This window comes from Delphinapterus leucas, chromosome 17, assembly GCF_059928025.1.
Source record: "Delphinapterus leucas isolate spDelLeu-1000000601 "Yukka" chromosome 17, BTC_Dleu_Yukka2, whole genome shotgun sequence".
Lineage (NCBI taxonomy): Eukaryota > Metazoa > Chordata > Mammalia > Artiodactyla > Monodontidae > Delphinapterus > Delphinapterus leucas.
The window spans coordinates 74,039,387-74,060,198 of NC_143145.1; the positions used below are offsets into that span (position 1 = coordinate 74,039,387).

The 20,812-nt window shown below is 34.7% G+C and overlaps 1 protein-coding gene across 3 annotated transcripts in view; it reads left to right on the forward strand.

Annotated features, from left to right (window-relative positions):
• MYBL1 (MYB proto-oncogene like 1) overlaps window positions 1-19,526 on the forward strand; it is a 37,029-nt gene extending 17,503 nt beyond the window's left edge. Inside the window, exons 7-17 of one of the 3 annotated variants that reach the window (XM_089899056.1) lie at window positions 83-157; window positions 766-870; window positions 4,025-4,255; window positions 5,632-6,000; window positions 8,191-8,333; window positions 8,760-8,874; window positions 12,082-12,198; window positions 12,286-12,390; window positions 12,832-13,011; window positions 14,302-14,423; window positions 15,648-19,526. In XM_089899056.1, the coding sequence (XP_089755182.1) occupies window positions 83-157; window positions 766-870; window positions 4,025-4,255; window positions 5,632-6,000; window positions 8,191-8,333; window positions 8,760-8,874; window positions 12,082-12,198; window positions 12,286-12,390; window positions 12,832-13,011; window positions 14,302-14,423; window positions 15,648-15,708 (1,623 nt within the window). In that variant the 3' untranslated portion in view covers window positions 15,709-19,526. Of the gene's footprint in view, window positions 1-82; window positions 158-765; window positions 871-4,024; window positions 4,256-5,631; window positions 6,001-8,190; window positions 8,334-8,759; window positions 8,875-12,081; window positions 12,199-12,285; window positions 12,391-12,831; window positions 13,012-14,301; window positions 15,613-15,647 lie in introns of those variants that run through there. The other 2 variants (XM_022595383.3, XM_022595385.3) reach the window with 2 other exon arrangements.
• Window positions 19,527-20,812: the final 1,286 nt, after the last annotated feature.

The window sequence follows — 20,812 nt, forward strand, 5'->3', positions numbered from 1 at the left end:
TCAGTTTTTGTGCTTTGTCTCAGATTTTTAAAAATTTCCAGAGCATTATATGTATGATGTTAATGTTCTAATTACTTTTTAGATCCCGGGCTATCAGTATGTGTCACCTGGAGGCAATTGTGTAGAACATGTTCAGCCTTCTTCTGCCTTTATTCAGGTAACTTTTTATTTATAAAAAGCAAAAAACCAAAACAAACCCAAAGGAAACACTTTCAAACATTTTCAGATCTAATAGTGCCTGTTTCCTCATCTTTAAAATTAGGGCAAAAATAGTACTATCTGGTCTATTTACTTTGAGTATTATAACATTAAAGGAGAAAGTTTGTGTGTTTGAGAAATATAAACTGTACAAATGAAAAGTAGTTCACAACAAGAGTAAGGTGGTTCTTTCATTCTTCCAACTTAGAGCATTCAGATTATGAATGGACATATTTTTGCTAAATTGGATAGAATATATTAAGATTCAATAAATTAAAACAGACTCCACACATAAGTTTTTCAGTTGATACAGATGATACAATGTAAGGTTTTTCATGCATTTAAATTTCCCACATTCTTTCTGTTAAATTGAAAATATTTACCAGCACCTCTTTAGATACCAGAAGGATTGTGATACTGAGTATTTGGGATTTAGTAGTATTAAGCTTTATTAGAGAAAATAGATTTTGTGTTGCATAGAAGAAAATAAAAATTAGAACATTAATAATAATAATAAAGCAATTTTGTAAGTAGCCTGTTTTTTTTCTTTTATTTAACTTATTTTAGCAACCCTTTGTTGATGAAGACCCTGATAAGGAAAAAAAAATAAAGGAACTTGAGTTGCTTCTTATGTCAGCTGAGAATGAAGTTAGAAGAAAGCGAGTTCCATCAGTAAGAAATAAGCTTAAGTGTTTAGATTTTATTGTTAGAATCTTTTATATGCTTTATATGCTCTTATAGTTTTAATCAGGACTGACTTTCATATGCCAGCAAGTGGAAAAAGCATATTCAGTGTGACTTCAGATTTTAATATGGACTAAAAATAGTTTTTCTAATTTGCAACTTTGAAGTTGCCTGTTTTTGATATGCATCTCTTTGAACATATTTTACAGTGTTCTGTATTAAGATGCTTCTTGAGTCATAAATATCAAACAGACTTAAGGTATAACCTTCAATATGTATATCTGTGAAAATGTCATGTGGTTCAGATTAGGCTTTGGTTTTACTTTGGACATTCCATGTGATAATGGCCTTAATAGAAAAAAAAAGCTTAAAAAACAAGGAATTTAATAGATGTGTACAGATTTATGTGCTTCAGAATTATTTTTATTCTCTCTTTGAAAATGTTTTCCTGTTTACTATATTTAGAACACAAATTCAGTAAATTGGAAAAAGTTATAATGTTAAAAATATGGGAAAAGGAAACATTTAGATTTTATGCTCTCTAAAGAAATTTTTCTATGGATGTTGGGTTTTGGTTATCAGGCATGAAAAGTATTGTCTGAGATTTGGTTGATAAGAACAACTAGGAGTATTAAATCAGGATAAATGGTAATGATTCTAGCTAAGTTAAACAGGCTATGCTAGATGGATTAAAAGGAAAAAAAAGTTTATATTTAAATGACAATTTAAAAAGTTTAATACCCTGGGCCTTCTTACGTTTAGGAAAGTGTTTTTCTTGGTTTGGGGCTGAATGAGGGGACAATATATTTAGAGTGACTAATACAAAATTACTAAATAGAATAACCTGAGGACTTGAAATAGTATTATGAGGCAACTGGCGATGTCTTTATACCATTTCAGAGAGTATTAATAAAAATGACATTTGTTAATTGTAGTAGATGAGATATACACCATGAGAAAAGTAATTTTTGTTTTGAAACTGCAAAAACCGTGGGCAAATAGGGAGACCTGAAGTGTACTTATTTTAAAGTTAATTTCAGTTTTATTAAGAAGCTGCAAATAAATAATCATGGTTACAGAGTTCACATTTGTAGGGTATCATGTTTAAGCACATTTTAAATTTTTTGATAATAGTCTATCATTTTTACTATAACAGGAAAATATAATTAGCTAAAAGAATTGCCATTTGCATTAAAAAAGAAAGTTATTAATTTTTTTCATAGTTTCTGTCTAAAATCCACCCTCATTAAAGATCTGGTTGAATAGGGAGATTGGAGGTTCTAGAGGGAAATTGCTCTACCCAGTATAATAGACTCCATATGCATATAAAGTATTTATTCTAGACAATTATGTGATGATAATGATTGCCACTTTACTGAGTATTCATTACGTTCCACTGTTGTAGATGTGTTATATGTATTCCTGGTGATCCTTATATTAACCCTGCAAATTAGGTGGTTGGTTGCAAGGGATTCAGAATCGGGCCAGTGGGCCTAGTAAACCTCCCTCTTTGAACCTTTTTCCTGCCCACAAACTTAGTTGAAATGTATATGTTTGGAAGTTATCTCCAGAAAGTGATTGTAAACTCGGAAGGTGGCTGTGCTAGTGAAATAAGATTGCTTTAATTTCTTTTATTTATAGGAATCTTTAAAACAGGTGGAACCTGTTTTGCAACAATGTTGAAAATTTGTTTTTTCACCTTACTTAACTCGAAACTTAACATTTTGCTATTGTGAATATCTAGCATATTCTAGTAATTTTTTATTTAATAGTCATAGGTACTGTTTATGGAGTGCTTCCTATGGACTGAGCAGTGTGCTCTCTAAAATATGGTAACTGTTAGACACATTTAATTCGAAATTTAAAAATTCAGCTCCTCAGTTGCACTGGCCACATTGTTGTTGCTCGTGTGGCTGGCGCCCATATTGAGCAGTTTCAGGTGCAGAACATTTTCATCACCTCACAGATTCTGTTGGACAGTGCTATACACTTTACATCCTGTTTCTTTCAGTTTTTTTCCTAGTTTTTTGAAATATAATTAACATATAGCACCATATAAGTTTAAAGTGTGCAGCATAATGATTTTACTTACATATTGTAAAATGATTACCACAATAAGTTTAGTGAACATCCATTGTCTCATATAGGTACCAAAAAAAGAAAGAAAAAGGGAAAAAATGTTTTTTTCCTTGTAATGAGATCTCTTGGGATCTATTATTGTTAACAGTTCTCAAATTACATAATGTTTCTTGACCATGGCTCTTCAAGGTCTCTCTTCTTGTTTTTCATTATGAGACACTAGGAAACTAGGCTCAAAAGATAAGTAAATTGGCCAGTGTACATCTCTAGAGAGATAAAGAAAAATGACACAGTCCCTGAATTCAAAGGACAGTGGGGACACAGATAAGAAACAGCATCCAGTGTGATATAATAAGTAACACAGTTTTATGGGAGTTCATAGAAGATTGAGATTTAGGTAGTCAGAAGGGTTCCTGGAAGAAATCCTATTTGAGCTCAGTCTTGAAAGACAGGCAGTGATTATGTATTAGCAAAAAGATGAACTAGGACATTATTATAAACAGAAACAGGTAGAAGTGTATAATCAGATGGGGTACTTTCCAATATTTGAACTGTATCTTAAATGAGGAATAGGAATTTTCCCTGGTCAGTAGGTTGAGCATTCCAGATGAAGGGAGCAGCAGTGTGTGCAAAGGCTGCTCCCTTTATCCAGGGTGAAAGACCAAAACTTATCAGGGAATTGCAAGTACTGTACTATAGTTGGGTATTCACTATTCCCTGGGAGCGGGGGCTTGAGTTGGGAGATGAAGTTAGAAAGGTAGAGAAAAGACAGATTCTAGGAGTTTGGACCTTATGTTGTAGTATATATGGTACATTACTAGTTTTATCTCACCATGACTTTATAGATTTAAGAAAAATTTAGTTAGAAAAAAATATAGTCAAGATGAGGTTTAATTTAAAAAGTTTTTATATCAGTTTTGAGGAAAGATGGTATACTTGCTACTATATTTTTAGCTGAAATGTTGTGAAGTATGTTGGTCTAGAAAAAATTTTTAGTTAAAATCCAAATTTTTGCTTAGATTGGGAATGACAAATAATGTTCAAATTTCTTTTGTACTTTTAGCAACCTGGAAGCTTTTCTAGCTGGTCTGGTAGTTTCCTCATGGATGATAGCATGTCTAATACTCTAAGCCTCGAGGAGCACACTAGTGAGTTTTACGGTCTGGATGAAAATCAGGCTGTGTCTGCTCAGCAGAACTCACCCACAAAGTTCCTGGCCGTGGAGGCAAACGCTGTGCTGTCCTCTCTACAGACCATCCCAGAATTTGCAGAGACTCTAGAACTTATTGAATCTGTAAGTTTGAAATTGTGAGATTATCAAAAGCTCAGTTTTAGTTATGTGGTTTCATGTTCAGAAACTCAGTTTAATGGACACTGACCAGTTTTATGTTACACATTACCTTATCATGCTTAATTTTGTTCTGATATTTTGCAGTGGTTTCTGGCAAAAAAAAATATATATATATATTTATGTATTTATTATACAAGTTGTATATTAGAGATAGTTGGAAAGTAGAGAACACTGTAGGAAGAAAATTAAAACCCCCATAAACCCAGAGTTAATAATTTGAGGTATTTCCTTGCAGGCTGTGTTATAGACATATAAAACACACATATATGTATACATTTTTAAACTCAAATATACACTAATGTATTATGTTTGTGAATTTTTTTTCCCATATTATATCATGAGCATGTCCCTGTTTTCTTAACTCATTTTTTTGTAAACATCCTTTCTTTTTTTTTTTTTTTTAAATTTTATTTATTTACTTTTGGCTGTGTTGGGTCTTCGCTTCTGTGCGAGGGCTTTCTCTAGTTGTGGCGAGTGGGGGCCACTCTTCATCGCGGTGCGCGGGCCTCTCACTGTCGTGGCCTCTCTTTGTTGCGGAGCACAAGCTCCAGACGCGCAGGCTCAATAGTTGTGGCTCACAGGCCTAGTTGCCCCGCGGTATGTGGGATCCTCCCAGACCAGGGCTCGAACCCGTGTCCCCTGCAATGGCAGGCAGATTCTCAACCGCTGCGCCACCAGGGAAGCCCTCCTAACTCATTTTTAAACTTGAGTTTTAATGGCTTCATGGTATTCTGTCATATGAATGTAGCAAAACTTATTTATCCAACATACTATTATTTATTTATTTACACCATTTATGTGGTGTCCAGTTTTTCAGTATTACAAATTAAAGAACATACGTAAAGCTTTGTGCAAAATCATGATTATGTCCTTAGGTTAAATTGAATTTTTGGATCACAGTGTATGACCACTTTGAAGATATTCCATACATATTACCAAATGATTATGTAGATGTGGAATATAGTGTAAAGTTTTCTGATGTGGAATAGAATGTGAAGTTTTATGACGAACTGTACTCTCTTATAAAAATAACTTAAAATAATTTGTTATTTTCATTTAAAGTACTTTGACAGTAAGCTTCAGCTACTTAGAATTAGATGAAATATTACTTTGGAATGTTCCAACTGGAGTTGTCGTAAAAGCATAATCTGTTCCTCTCGAATGGGCTTGCTTAAAAAAAAGATGAACCAAGGAAAGCCTATTTCTACTGATAAAAATGAGTAGTTAATTAACTCTGGAAATCATCATCCTATGTTCAAGACTAGATTTACCCAGGTTATAATATTAATAACTTTAGTTAAGAATTTAATTTATTGCAGGATCCTGTAGCATGGAGTGATGTTACTAGCTTTGATCTTTCTGATGCTGCTGCTTCTCCTGTCAAGTCCACACCAGTTAAACTAATGCGAATTCAGCACAACGAAGGAGCCATGGAATGTCAATTTAACGTCAGTCTTGTACTTGAAGGGAAAAAAAACAGTTGTAACAGTGCAGACAGTGAGGCTGTTCCTTTAACATCCCCAAGTGTGGCTAAGTTTAGCACTCCACCAACCATCCTCAGAAAGAAGAGAAGAATGCGAGTGGGTCAGTCCCCAGGCAGCAACCCTGGTGATGGCTCATTCAATGATGGTGGTAATACGGCACTAAAACACACACCGGTGAAAACACTACCATTTTCTCCTTCACAGGTAGTAGTGTCATTTTTATTTATGTTTCCAAATGTTGACGAGTTGGATTAAATTAGATCTTTAACATCCATACTAACAGTTCCTTGCTTTGATAACACATAAAAATGGATAATGTATTTAAATGTATACAGGAGAGTGCTGAGCTATGGTAAATCAGAAAAGTATCTCACAAAGTGTAGTAGTTGCATTTTATCTTACAATTTTTAGAGCGGAAAGGGATGTTTTAGATATGTACTTCTACATCTTTATAGAACTCATCAGGAAATAGGCCCAGAAAGATAAAATGATTTGCCCAAAGTTATCTAATGGCAGAGCTGAGACTGGGAGCCAGTTTCCTGACTGACTGTTCAAGAGATATTAGGTATATATTCATAGACAACTGCTCCCTGTAAGAATTTCATGTGTCAGTAGGTTGTTTAGGGATGTCAGGAACTATCAGCTTTCTCCTGTAGTTATATCCCTGGGGAGCAGATATTTCTGTCAAGGCAAACTGTACCTTTTATTTTATAATACTATCTTTCTTAATGAACACCGTGTTCCAGGCTGTGTGCTAAGCATTTTTCTTATAGTATCTTAGTTAATGCTCTTTAAGAAAACCTTAGAGGTAGGTAAATGAAATTCAGAAATTAGGCAATTTGTCCAAGGTCAGTTATTAAGAAAGAGATGAAGCTGGTGTTTGCTTAAAGTGTCTTGACAGAGGTTAAAAAGCCCAATAGGAGAAGAAGGAAGTTTAATGGCCAAATAAACTTGGAGGATGTTGGGATATTATTGGAGGTACGTTTTTGATGCTGGGAAGATGAGGATCTGGTAGTAAGTATACAGCCACTGTTTTCTCTGAAAATGGCACCCCCTCTGCTTCAGGGGATGCTATTTACATAGGCTACAATGCAGGTAGTGTGTCCACCCCCCACCCCAAGAGTTACAGAGTATCCTGAGGAAGGTGAACCAGGCTTGAGCAGACTAGCAATTTTCTATTTTTGGAGTTTTGTGTACCTGCAATTTTCATTGAACAGTAAATTGTAAGGTGGAAAATGGCTGAGAAGGTGAGGCATGATTATAAAGATTGTATATCCCATGGCAAAGAACTTGGATTTTATCCTATGATTTATGGGCATCAGAAGTGATAGAGCTATTATAGAATTCATTCCAGTTATAAGCAGCCTTAAAGAGATTTCCATTTTTTTCTTAATTTATTTTTTATTATTATTTTTTTTGGCTGCGTCAGGTCTTAGTTGTAGCATGCGGGATCTTCACTGAGACATGCGGGATCTTCTTTCCTTGCAGCGTGCGGGCTTCTCTCTAGTTGTGGCGTGCAGGTTTTCTCTCTCTAGTTGTGATGCGCAGGCTCCAGAGCGCTTGGGCTCTGTAGTTTGCGGCATGCGGGCTCTCTAGTTGAGGCGCATGAGCTCAGTAGTTTTGGTGCCCGCGGCATGTGGGAACCTAGTTCCCCGACCAGGGATCGAACCCGTGTCCCCTGCATTGGAAGGCAGATTCTTTACCACTGGACCACCAGGAAAGTCCCTGGCAATTTCCACTTTTTCTTACCATTGCTTCTACTCTGTTGGCTACAGAAATAAAGTAGTATTTCACAATTGTATGGTAAGTTAAGATCCAATGAGTAAATTGTGTCATTTGGAAAACAGGCTCTATGATACCGATTTTGGCTGCTCAGAGGTTCTGAGCTGTGTTCTAAATAGGCAAATTTGCCAGACAGCTGTACTTCTTCTTAGCAAAGCACTGTTATTATATTCTGAGTTCTAAATATTCTTATAGAAAGGAACACTTAAGATCATTTATTAATAAAATCATAAAACATTTTTTTTCAGTTACACTGTTGTACAAAGCTTACATTTAACACAGCAGCTATTTATGGTTTCTATAGATTCCTATTTGATAAGATGCACTGTTTGGAAATTTTTTTATTGTGTTTTGTTACTTTTGAATATTTGTTAAGCGGCTATTTTTTGAATACCTGTTACATCTTAAACACTGTTCTGCGGAGGCAGTGATGAACAAAACAAAAATGCCTGCCCTCTTGGAGCTTAATTTTTATGGAGTGGAATGTAAATGTATTATTGATAATCCTTTCCTAAAAGGAATGGAGAAATAATTTGAAAATCTTATCAGTTTGATATTTGTGTAGGATTTTGACATTTTAGAAATTGTCTTTGAACTCTCTTCCTTTTTTAGTTTTTCAACACGTGTCCTGGAAATGAACAAATTAATATAGAAAATCCTTCATTCACATCAACCCCTATTTGTGGGCAGAAAGTTCTCATTACAACTCCTCTTCATAAGGAAACAACCCCCAAAGATCAAAAGGAAAATGTAGGGTAAGTACATATTAAATAATTATGTTAGAGAAAATGGGAAGCACAATTTCAAGAGCAGATTAGCTTTTTGTCCATTTATACATATATCATCATCCCTGTCCATATGGAATTTAGAATTAAAAAAAAATCATAACCTTATGTTTTATCCCTAGGAGACTGAAAACCAGCTAAATGTAGTATAAAACTTTGATCTTGAGCAAACAACATTTTTAGTACTTATTTCTGCATTAGTCTTTTTTCTATTTTAAGATGATTGATTGGAATAAGAATAGTTTAGGCAGGCACGCTTTAAAAGTCTTGGAATGTTTAAATAAAGCATGTGTATATACAGGAAAATTTAGTGTGTGCTTTTATTGTGGCTTTGCCTTCCTTAACTCATATGAAATCAAATTTTGACTGTAATAAAATATCTAAATGATTGGATAGGTTTAGAACACCTACTATTAGAAGATCTATATTGGGTACCACACCAAGAACTCCCACTCCTTTTAAGAATGCGCTTGCTGCTCAGGAGAAAAAATATGGACCTCTTAAAACTGTGGTATGTATACTCCTTTTATTTTTAAGAATTTTCCTAATTTTAATAAGACACAAATTTTGATTTTTATCCTTGATTTTTAACATTTTAAAAAAGATGTTCAATGAACTGGATTAAAAAAATGTTACCTCGATTTATAAGTTTGAATTTGTGTTAATCTTTTTCCTTGTAAGTAAACCTTTGCTTGGCTTCTTTTGAATTCAGACTTCCTTTATATCGTCTAGAGAAGGCAAGTCAAGTTTCAGTAGAACATTGCTTAATACTAAAACCCACCTTTTAGTAGTTTCAGTAGCAGTTACCTACAGTAGAATAAAATAATTTTAATATTTTGATATACATAAGTACTTTCCTAATAATATTTATGAAACTGATTGATCATGATACCTCTTTAAGGCTCAGTTTCCTCTTCTATTCAGTGGATATCATAAAACACCCCAGCAGGTTATTTGTGAAGATAGATAATAGAAATAAAGAGGCTGGTACTAAGTTTCAAGTAGTATGTGCTTAGTTGCTGCTATTATTATTTTAATAATAGTGGTAACAATAGTAGTACATGAACGGAGGTGGGAATTGTTACCTGTGTTAGCACACAGATAATTTTGAAGTACCTTAGGTGAACCTTGGGCACTCTGATTCTAGGCAGATAAAGATATCTGACAAATTAGGTATATTAGAAATAAAATATGATTTTTAAAATATTGGTCACTTCTAGGGTACTTTAGTTATCTTCTATTTTTAGTCACATTTTGAGTAAATCAATTAATAAATTCTAGTTTACTTGATTTAATCAATTTTCTACCAAAGAGCGTGTCTCACACTCAAATCTCCTAGTCTTTTCCTTTTTTTTGAAATACTGTTTTAGAGGGTACATAGTAGGATTGATCAAGTCTTTTTGTCACTTAGTTCCATATGCTACTATGAACAATTATATTCTCTTTAGAGTTCTCTAAACTTTTTAGTTTTTATGAATATATACATAATAAAAGTGGGATCACACTGTGTACTCTTTTGTAACCTTTTAAAATTTAATAAATTGTATATATTTATCCCATAATTTTTAATGTTTTTGTATTAGTCCATTGTATGGAATTACCTAATTGATTTAATCTGTTTCAGCATTTTGTTATTCGTTTAAAAAATTTATCATTAATTTGATAAATATTGATTGAGTGGCTAATATGTGCCAGGCGCTGAGCTAGGCTTTTGGGGATGTAATGTTAAACATGTCAGGTATGCTTCCTGCCTTCAGAAGGGTGTGTAGCCTAATTGGGAATTCGACAAATAAGCAATAATTTGAAGACAGTTGAAAAATTCTGACAGTGCCTCAGGGTCATTTGGTCAACATATACGTTGAGTAAAAATTATCATTTTAATAATAGTGCATAAGAAATTAGGTTTCAGATATCTAAGTCCCTGTCAGTTTGTTCATGTTTCGGAAGAATTTATCCATTGCCAAAACAGGTCATTTTCATCAGCAATTTAAGATAAAAAGAAAGTATTGATTTTGTAATTAAAATTTCTAAAGTATCTGTAGGCTCATTTGTAGCGAGCTGACTTTTCATTCCTTCCGCTCCTCCTCCTCCAGTTATTTACTGAGCACCTACTATGTGCTAACCACTGAGCTTTCTTGTGTATCTTACAGTGGGTCAAAGGCACTTCTTAGAGGTTGGCTTTCTAGGACACTTGTATTCTTTTTTTATTTTTAAACTGAAGTATAGTTGATTTACAGTGTTATGTTAATTTCTGCTATACAGCTAAGTGATTCAGTTACACACACACACACACACACACACATATATACTTTCTTTTTCATATTTTTTTCCATTATGGTTTATCACAGGATATTGAATACAGTTCCCTATGCTATACTTTAGGACCTTGTTATTTATCCATTCTATATATGATAGTTTGCATCTCCTAGCCCCAAACTCCTAATCCTTCCCTCCCCCACCCCTCTTCCCCCTTGGCAACCACAAATCTGTTTTCTATGTCTGTGAGTCTGCTTCTGATTCATAGATAAGTTCATTTGTGTCTATTGTAGATTCCACATGTAAGTGATATCATGTGGTATTTGTCTTTGTCGACTTACTTTACTTAGTATGATAATCTCTAAGTCCATCCATGTTGCTGCAAATGGTATTATTTCCTTCCTTTTTATGGCTTGAGTATTATTCCCTTGTACATATGCACCACATCTTAGGACACTTGTATTCTTACAGGGGAAAAATAGATTCCAGGTTTCTTTTTAAGAACACCTTATCTATATTCTTTGTGAAATGTAATCCTTAAAACAAGACCTCTTGGAGCAACACACAGAAATACTGACATAATTCCTGCATGTCTCAGGCTGTAGATGAGAGCACTTTAAAAAAATTCTGTTTCCATTTTTAAAGTTTTTTAAGTGCTGTGAAATCTTATTTATATATGAATGCTACTCTCCCTAACTTTGTTGACTGGGAACATAAGCTGCTGGTCATTACATGCTGCCAATTTGTTCTTTTGTTTAGTGGTGCTTTGATTGCCTTTTTTTTTTTTTTTAGATAAATAATCTTTTGAGACTATTTCATCATTCAGCCCATATTCACGGTTTTTTTGTATCCTACCTTCCCACACTCCAGTACACACATAGACACACACAGACACACATGCACACACTTCTTGAACACTGTGTCTCAGCTCTAAGCTTAAGGCTGGGTGTGCAGAGATGTATACACAGATGAAAAAGATGTGATCACTGCTCTCAAATAGCTCACATATTTAGTAGTAAGAGAAACATGTAAACTAGTAATTAGACACTATGCAATAAGTACAATAAAAATAGAAGAAGGAGAGCTACTGTAGTCCCAATTCGTTCTATGTTTCCTATTTTTATATAAAAATACTTGGGGAAATAATCGCTTTTCTGTTTAATTTTGAGGATCCTGATTGAAGCAGGAGCTGTAATAGGTTCCCCAAAAGGAAGACTTTTGTTTAGTGCCCTAGCGTGAAGAAAGTGGCACACTTCATTCAGTGCTTGCAATGTGCAGTATTATTTTTGCCATAGCTATTTGAGAGCAGTGATCACATCTTTTTCATCTGTGTATGTATCTATAGGGACTGGGAGAAAATTATGCCAATAATGAAAAAGTATAAAAGATGGGTTTCTATATATGGGGAGAAAAAGGAATTGCTATAAAAGGCTTTTTAAAAACCCTTTTAAAAATAATTTAGTCACAGCCACTTGCCTTCTTGGAAGAAGATATTCGGGAAGTTTTAAAAGAAGAAACTGGAACAGACATATTCCTCAAAGAGGAAGATGAACCAGCTCACAAAAGCTGCAAACAAGAGGTGATCTTTTAGTATTGTTGTTAATAAAAGTCTTACCATGTTAAGTGACTTGACCATAATGTTCCTGTTGTAAATTATCCATTCTAGTGTACTGCTTCTGTAAAGAAGGTCAGAAAATCACTAGTCTTAGATAATTGGGAAAAAGAAGAACCAGCCACTCAACTAGTAACTGAAGATCTTTCAGGCATGCAGGTTTGTAAAGAATTTTTCTTATATTAAGATGGTTGCTTTATGTCCTAGTGGTTCTTGTGTTTTACTCATTGTGTGGCTAATTCATTAGAGCTTCTTAGACGGTTTCCTTTAGTAGTATTCTGCCTAATTCAGAGAGAAACAATTAACTGTAGAGAATATCTTATTTACTTCCTTGCTTTTTATATTTGTTTGGTCTTGAGGGGAGTTAGCTCCCTTATGTATGATGTCAAAAAATGATAGCTCTCAAAGCTTTAAATTTCAGTATCTTTGGTTCATTTCTTAAATATTTAATTTTACTGCATTACTAGAAATTTCATCGGAACCAGAAGCTTTCTTGGAGGGAAATGAACAGGGCTTCCACTACCACTTACTCAGTAGTCCCTCTATTTGTCTCCATTTTTGAATTAGTTATTTTATTTTCCTCTTTCTTTTTTCTCTTAGTCAGAAAATATATTTACAACATCTTTATTAATGATACCATTATTGGAAATACATGACAATAGGTGCAACTTGACTCCTGAAAAACAAGATATAAATTCAACCAACAAAACATATACACTTAATAAAAAGAAACCAAACCCTAACACTTCCAAAGTTGTCACATTGGAAAAGAATCTTCAGGTATGAATTTATAAATTTCTTTCAGTGATTTTTGTTGTTGTTCATTCAATTATTACTTTGGACCTACTGATCAGAAATTATACTTTTTCTTTTAAATTCAAAATTGACTATAATAGTAACTAGACATTCACCATTGTTTTGTCACTCAAACTAGATTTGGGTTTTTGAGAGACTCGCTCATCAGGGCACATATAAACTAAACAATTGGAATGGTAGCCAATGTTGTTTCCTGTTATTACAAGCTAACATAGTAAAGACAATTGGAATCACTCTTCTGGTGATTTCTTAAGCACTGTTTCATTTTTAAACTAAAAATATCTAAATCTACTTCTGGCACCTCTTCTGTAATAAATAATTGTAGCCCTAATTGCTACTTTTAAAGGGTAAGTGGTTGGAAGCAGTTTCAAACTTGATTTTGTTGGTATCGATATAATGGTTTCCAGTGAACTTTCTGGCTCAAAGTTGTAAAACAGAATCCTTTTTTCTGATGCTATGCAGCCATTACGTAACTGCAAATGAAGGCTGGAGAAATTTTTACTTTGTTATCTTAAGAATTCAACCAAGAGAATTTGAGAGGTCATTGAGGAGGAAGTTTTCTTCTTTACACTGCAGTGACTGCAGAGCTATCCTTCCTGACATTCAAGCATTCCTTGAAAACATCTTTGGCAATCAGATGTGGCCACCTCCTCTCTTTCTTGAGCCACTGCTCTTCACAGAGCCATGTAACACATTCTCTGAATCCCCATTTACCAGTGTTTAACACAGAACTTTTCAGGAAATTTTATTACATAGCAGGTCATACCTATAGAGTAGTAACCTTCACTCTATAATAAGGGAAGAAAACAAATGAAACAAACGTAAAAATGACTTTGTGTTATGATATATTTCCTAATTTGCGAGACGTAAAGCATTCTTGGTTCATTTTTTGACATTGCATTCTCTCTTTAAATCTTTTGCAAAACTTTGAAGCAGTAAAGACTGACATTTCTTTCCATGTTTAGACTGATTTGATTTGACGGCAGTTGTGGGAACAGAAATTTTAAACTGCCTCCACAGTCCTGTAGATAGCTAAAAAATTGACTTTAAAAACTTGATCATAAATATTTTAGTATGTATTTTTGAAACATCATTATTTAAAAAGAATCACAATACTGTTATCAAAAACATTTTTTACAATAATAACTTATTAAATATCCAATCAATTAATTGATTTTTTAAAAGTCTAATTGTGAAGTAGAATGGATAGTTATCTTAGTAATTTTCACATCACTATTAATATTGCCTTCCTAGTCTTGTGAATGGGAAACAGTGGTTTATGGGAAGACGGAAGACCAACTTATCATGACGGAACAAGCAAGAAGATATTTGAGCACTTATACAGCTACAGGCAGTACCTCAAGAGCTCTCATACTGTGATTGTTATTAAAACGGATGAAATGCCCCACTTCCTTATTAGATTCTATACCAAATTAGGCTGCAATGAAATTTTTTTGTTGATTAACTGTTTTTAAAGTTTTAATACAGCCCTAAAACGGTTTGCATCCTTTTTCATATTGGGCAAGCAGAAAGCTAGGCACTTAAGTAAGGGGTAGGCAATTTCACAGTTTATTTTTTAAGACGTAAGATTTTTAAAAATTGTTTTTAAAGAACAGGATGGGGAAATCATATTAGAATATTCCTGGGTATTCTAAAAGTAAATTCTCACATATTTTCTTCAGAAGATATATGTTGCTACTCTCCTGATGCTGCGGTTTTGTTATAGATAGGTTTTATGAGTATGTATGATTTCTGAAACTAGTCTCTGTATAGAAAGCACTCATGGTTTTATGAAGTACTTTTGCCTATCTGCTGATTTACTTAGGCTACCATTTACAAAGAAACACAGTGGAAAGGAATTTAAAAGAAAGAAAGTCGCACTACTAATTTTTGGTATTTTTCAAAAAACAGTAAAATTAGCTACAGTGTTAAATGTATTTATTTGAGCATAGTACTAAAAACAAAAGGCATTGCAAAAAGGTTTTTTCCTTATTAGTAAAGAGTCAGTATTTTCTTCATAAATCTCAGAAGAGCTGAGAGTTTTGTTGAATGTATTGTACAGTATGTAGGAGCAGGAAAACTTTGTAAATTGGAAAGAAGTCTGTTTTTATAATTTATTTTCATTTTTAAAGCTTAAATGTAGATATTTATACCTATACAGGGTGTCTAGAAGCCAATGTTGTTTCCTGTTATTACAAGCTAACATAGTAAAGAACAGTTTTGAGTTTTAAGTATGAAACAATAGTAAGTTATAGCTGCAAAGAATACAATATCTATACTGTATGTCACATCTACCTAAATATTGCACTATGTCCTTTAAATCATGTTGGTTATATAAAGTAGTTCTAAAAATGTACTAAATAATAATTTAATATTTTCTTTTTAAATTATATGGGGGGGTCATATAATTTAATCTGGTGATTTGTATATGTGTTTGAAATTTTTGCATTTTGTTTAAAAAATAATATGGTACTTGGTCCCTAAAAACAGTCTGCACTTAGACGTTTATTATATTTACTCAATGTTTCAGAAGTAGAGAACATTATCTTTTATTTATAAAAATATATGTCCTTTTATAAATGTTTTGTGTTTCTCTACAGGTTACAACAGTTGCTTCAGTTGCCTGTTTTAGGTGTTTGCACTTATTTTATTTCTTCTTGAAAGAATGTCTTTATTTGCTTTTGTGTAGAGATTTTATGTAATTTTTTTTGAGACATATAATGGTGTGCTGTCAACTTAAACACTGACAGGTAAATAGAATTGTACACTGTAGTTTTAATTATTTGTAATTGACACACTCTCTCCCTCTCCACTCCTGAAGTATGCTGCTATAGAAGATAGCAGAATCGGCTTGCTGCTATGAGAGAAGGAAAGAGCAACCACCACTTGCACTGTGTGAAAAGATAAAAAGCAAATGATGGCAAGTTCTCAAGTTAACTTAATGGAATCAACCATTACCAGGCAAATTCTTGCAAATATTAAAATGCTATGCCATAAAACAAAAACAGCTTAAGATTCTCTGATGTTTTTATGTTGATAGAAATGGAAATACTATTTTAATGCCTAGCTTTTGAACAGTAGACCTAAAAGGGTTTTAAGCTATTTAAATCTACTTGCTCATTTTTGCATATTATATGTAGTGAGAAGTGAAGAAAATGTGTGGTACTAAGATTATGCCTTGTTGATACAAATAGATGAACCAATTTGAATCTTCTTAGCATGTTTGTTAAGTATGTTGAATGCTTCCTAATTAGTGAACTTCTCACAGAAACTTCACTTTGTAAAACCAGTGATTGTAGCAAAATCATACTGGATCATTTCAATTTCAGTTATCTTGAATAACATATAATGGTTCCTTTTTTTTTTATGTAGCCCTTAGCTGGTTTGGATGAACATAGTCTCCAATTACCAAAGTATAATATCTTGGAAGAGCTATATTTTTTTAAAGCATAATTTTTCTTGAGCATTAAATTATCCCACATGTAATATATTGAAAATCAGCTTGGGCTTTTTGGACAGAGTACATATTTGGGTTGGTATTGGTTGAATCCTCTAGTTAACTGCTTTGTTGCTTTTTGCAAGAAGATTTCTTAATCTTAAACATGTCAGGCATCTTAAATCACCTTTTATACTGTTATGTTCCTTTGAATTTCTTTCAGTATGTTATAAAAATGCCAGACATACATGTAGCAGCCATACTTGCATGGAAACTGACTACACATATATAATACCACATTTTGTTATAAGGTTTTCGCATTAATACAGCAATTACCCTGACTAAATTCAGTTTTTTGATGTATGGGAAACCTTTCCATTGTAAGAGAATCTTGCATACAATGTTGACTGTTAACATCCAAAATAAAACATCTGTGTACAAGCTGACATGGCATTGCTCATTTCACTTTGGTTTTGTATTTTATGGTATTGATCGAACCTTTAAGGACTTAACCCAACATTCTGTTCTTAGACCATTTTTCTCCTTTAGAGCTCCCTTTGCAGGTGATTTTATCTGTTAACACAGTTTGACGTCTTTACTCAAGAAATGGAAATACTTGAGCCTCATTTAGAGCCATATTTTCAACTGCCTTTTTTTTTTTTGTGCGATACGTGGGCCTCTCACTGTTGTGGCCTCTCCCGTTGCGGACCACAGGCTCTGGACACGCAGCCTCTACGGCCATGGCTTACGGGCCCAGCCGCTCCGTGGCATGTGGGATCTTCCCGGACCGGGGCACGAACCTGTGTCCCCTGCATCGGCAGGCGGACTCTCAACCACTGCGCCACCAGGGAAGCCCTCAACTGCCTTTAGATATGACTCTCCATGACTCTTCTGTTGGTACCTTAAATGTAGTATGTTCTCTTTTTCCCAACTTGGACCTGCCCCTTCTTTGTTCTATCTCTTAGTGGTGTTATTTTCCCTTTGATCACCCACTGTGAAATCTCGTGCTTCTCCCTCACCCTGCACATTGAAATCTGTTGTAAAGTCTCAGCCCACATAAAGGCACAGCTGTAATTCCATTCCTTCATCTTTTATTTAGATGATTGCACTAATCACTCTGATCTCCATTCTACAGAAATATGAAGAAATTGTTCTGTGACATCAGGGTGTCACCTGGGCAAAGCCAACTGGTCACCCAGTCAGGTTTGTGCAGTATTATATCACCTCGGTGAATTTGTCACCATCTAGATTTTACTTTTAGCCTTAGAAATCTGACGGATTAACGCACCAAAAATGAGTTTACCTCTCACTAGAATGCCTATATCAAGTGTGTGAGACTGACACATGAAACCAGAATGCTAATTTATTAATTTACAGTGTGAAATATAACTGCTGAGAGGAAATACAACTGCTTATATGTGAGTGTAAAGAAACTTATAAAAAACACACAGATTTGATCACATCTCTCCTATTCAAAGATCTTCCATAATTGTCTGTTGCCTAAATAATAAGACTTCTTCACTTCCTAATCTGGACCTGGCGACTTGGATCTTTCCAGAACATATATGTGCATGCTTCTATCTCCATGCCTCTCCTCATGGCTGCTTTTCTTTGTCTCCCTACCTGTTAGAATCCTACTCAGCCTTCAAGGCACAGGTCTGTGAATCATTTCCTGATTATCCTGGTGCCTCCATAAAACTTTCCCACTAGACTTCATGTTTTGAAGAGTAGGGATTGCTATTTACAGCTCCTGTGTCTAGCGTGGTGCTTAGAAAATCTCAGTAAGTGTTAAATTGAAAGAATGTTATAAAAGGAGTCATGATGCTTAGGGAATATTAACTATACTTATTTTACACAACAGTTGTGAATAGCTTTGGTCTCTCAGTTATCTGCATAAAACCAGTGTTGCTTTATAGTCAGTAAGCTATTATTTTGTTAAAATCTTTTAGTTCATTTTATAACCATGTGATTTCCTGCCTGATTTATCCAGTTATAGAGTGGTAGGCTTGCCAGCCAATCAGACTTTTAATTGTAATATAAAACAGATGGGAAGTTTTGAAGAGGTACTTCCCACTCTGTGACTCTGTGAGAAGTGAAAAGTTATTTTTAATTAAGTAGTGGAGGGTAAAAGGAACCAAGGGCAATTCCATCAGAACATTACACTTTCCCCTTCCCTGGCCGTTTTTGTTTGTTTGTCTTAATAAATGGATAATGTCAAGAAGATTTTTTTAAAAATTGGTGGAAAACCAAGATAAAGTACACCAGGAAAAAAATTATTCATGGCTGACATGTTGGGAAGAGAGTGTTTTCAAAAACTTTTTAGCATCTTGGCATCAGTACATTAAAAGCTGTTGAGTTTGAGCAAACTCCATATTAAAAGCAGTGTACTATCCTGCCCTTATTTTTGAAGGTCTCAGATCCGGTATACTTATTCAAGTTCCAAGTACAGAATGTGCTAGATTTGAGTGGATTTTTCTTGCCAGCACAGGGAAAGAAGGAGGGAGATTGACTTTACTCTGGTTTTACTACTGTAATTTTGCCAACCATAGCTCAAAAGACTGGATCAGTTTCTGACATAATTTCCTAAGCCCCAGTACAGTTAGCACTTATTTATTTGTTCAACTAGCAACCAATACTTAACTGTGTGTTTACAGTACCTGGCACTAGGTACCGGGGATGCTGTGGTAAACAGGATAGCTTCCCTTGAGGAAGCTGATATTCTAGAAGAGATGCATAAATATGTAACAGAAATGGCATCTCTCCTCCTTTGGCCAAAAGTGAGATCAAGTAGCCAAGTTCCGCCCAGATAGTGTGGATTCCTCCCTTACACTATGGAGAATTGTGCCCAAGGGTCTTCCACCTCCCAGGAAGTTCACAGACTGGAAGTTTGAGTACAAGTAACAGCTGCAACCATGTGCCAGTCACATATATGATCTCATTTAATCCTCCCAACAACTCTATTAGATAAACATTTTATAATCCACTTCTATGGATATGGAAACAGGCTTAGGTTAAGAGGCTTGTCCAAACTCAGTAAAATGCTGAGCCTGGATTCATTCAGTCATCTGAGATTTGGATTGATTCTTTAAAAATTAAGCATAGGGCACGAAAGAATACATATATGATTCTATTTCTCTAAAAGTATAAAAACAGGCAAAACTAATGTATACTATTAGAAGTCAGGTAGTGGTACCCTGGGTGGGAGGATTGTTGAAGGGAACCTTGAGGGGGGTGTCTGGAGTGCTGCAGTGCTCTATTTCTTGCTTTGAGTGCTGATTTGGGGGGGGCGCACCACACAGCTTGCGGGACCTTAGTTCCCCAATGAGGGGTTGAACCCGGGCCCCGGCAGTGAAAGTACAGAGTCCTAACCACTGGACTGCCAGGGAATTCCCTGGGTGCTGATATTATGGATGGTTTTATGTTTATACAAATTCAAGCTTTACTATTAAATGTGCACTTTTCTGTGTTTATGTACATTACACTTCAATGACACGTTTTTAAAAATTAAGCCTAGGTTGGATAGTAGAGGAAAATACAAACGAATTATGCCTTGCACTATTCCGTTCATATGCTTACATGTAAGAGTCTACAATGCTAGCACTGTTATGGATGTCTCACCATTATTCTCTAGTATATGTTGGGCCCATTTCTTCTGGTAAATTTATGTTAAAGTGCTGCATGGAATAAGTGACTATTTCCTTGGGCTGTATATACCAAATATACCAAAAGTTGACCTGTAAGAGCTTCCTACACTCCACCGAATGAACTTTTGTCAGAGTCCTCCATAACAGTCCAGTTACATCTCTGAACCTTGCCGCCACCTTAAAGTTCAAGCTTTCACTCCTGCCCCACTGAAATTTCCATATTCTCCAATTATACATCTCTCTAATGTGGTCCACTAGTTACTTTGTACTTTGTCAGCTACATTGCTTTATAGCACAATGTGTTATTACCTTGTTTATTTAGTGTTGATGTTCTCTCTCTCTCTCTCTCTCTCTCGCTGTTTTTTTTTTTTTTTTCTGGCGGCGAGACTTGTGGGATCGTAGCTCCCCAACCAGGGATTGAACCCAGGCCCTCAGCAGTGAAAGCACTGAGTCCTAACCACTGAACCGCCAGGGAATTACCTAGTATTGACGTCCTCTTAACCAACATTCACTTAACTTACTCATCTGATTGACGGTTAGTAAGCTAACAGGCCTTCTCCAGGTTATTGAACACTTTTGCTCAATTAACAATGAGTGCAAATAATGTCAGATAAGAGGGCATCTACATTTTTAAAAGTTCAATAATTTATTTAACCCAATATATCCAACATATTATCATTTTAAC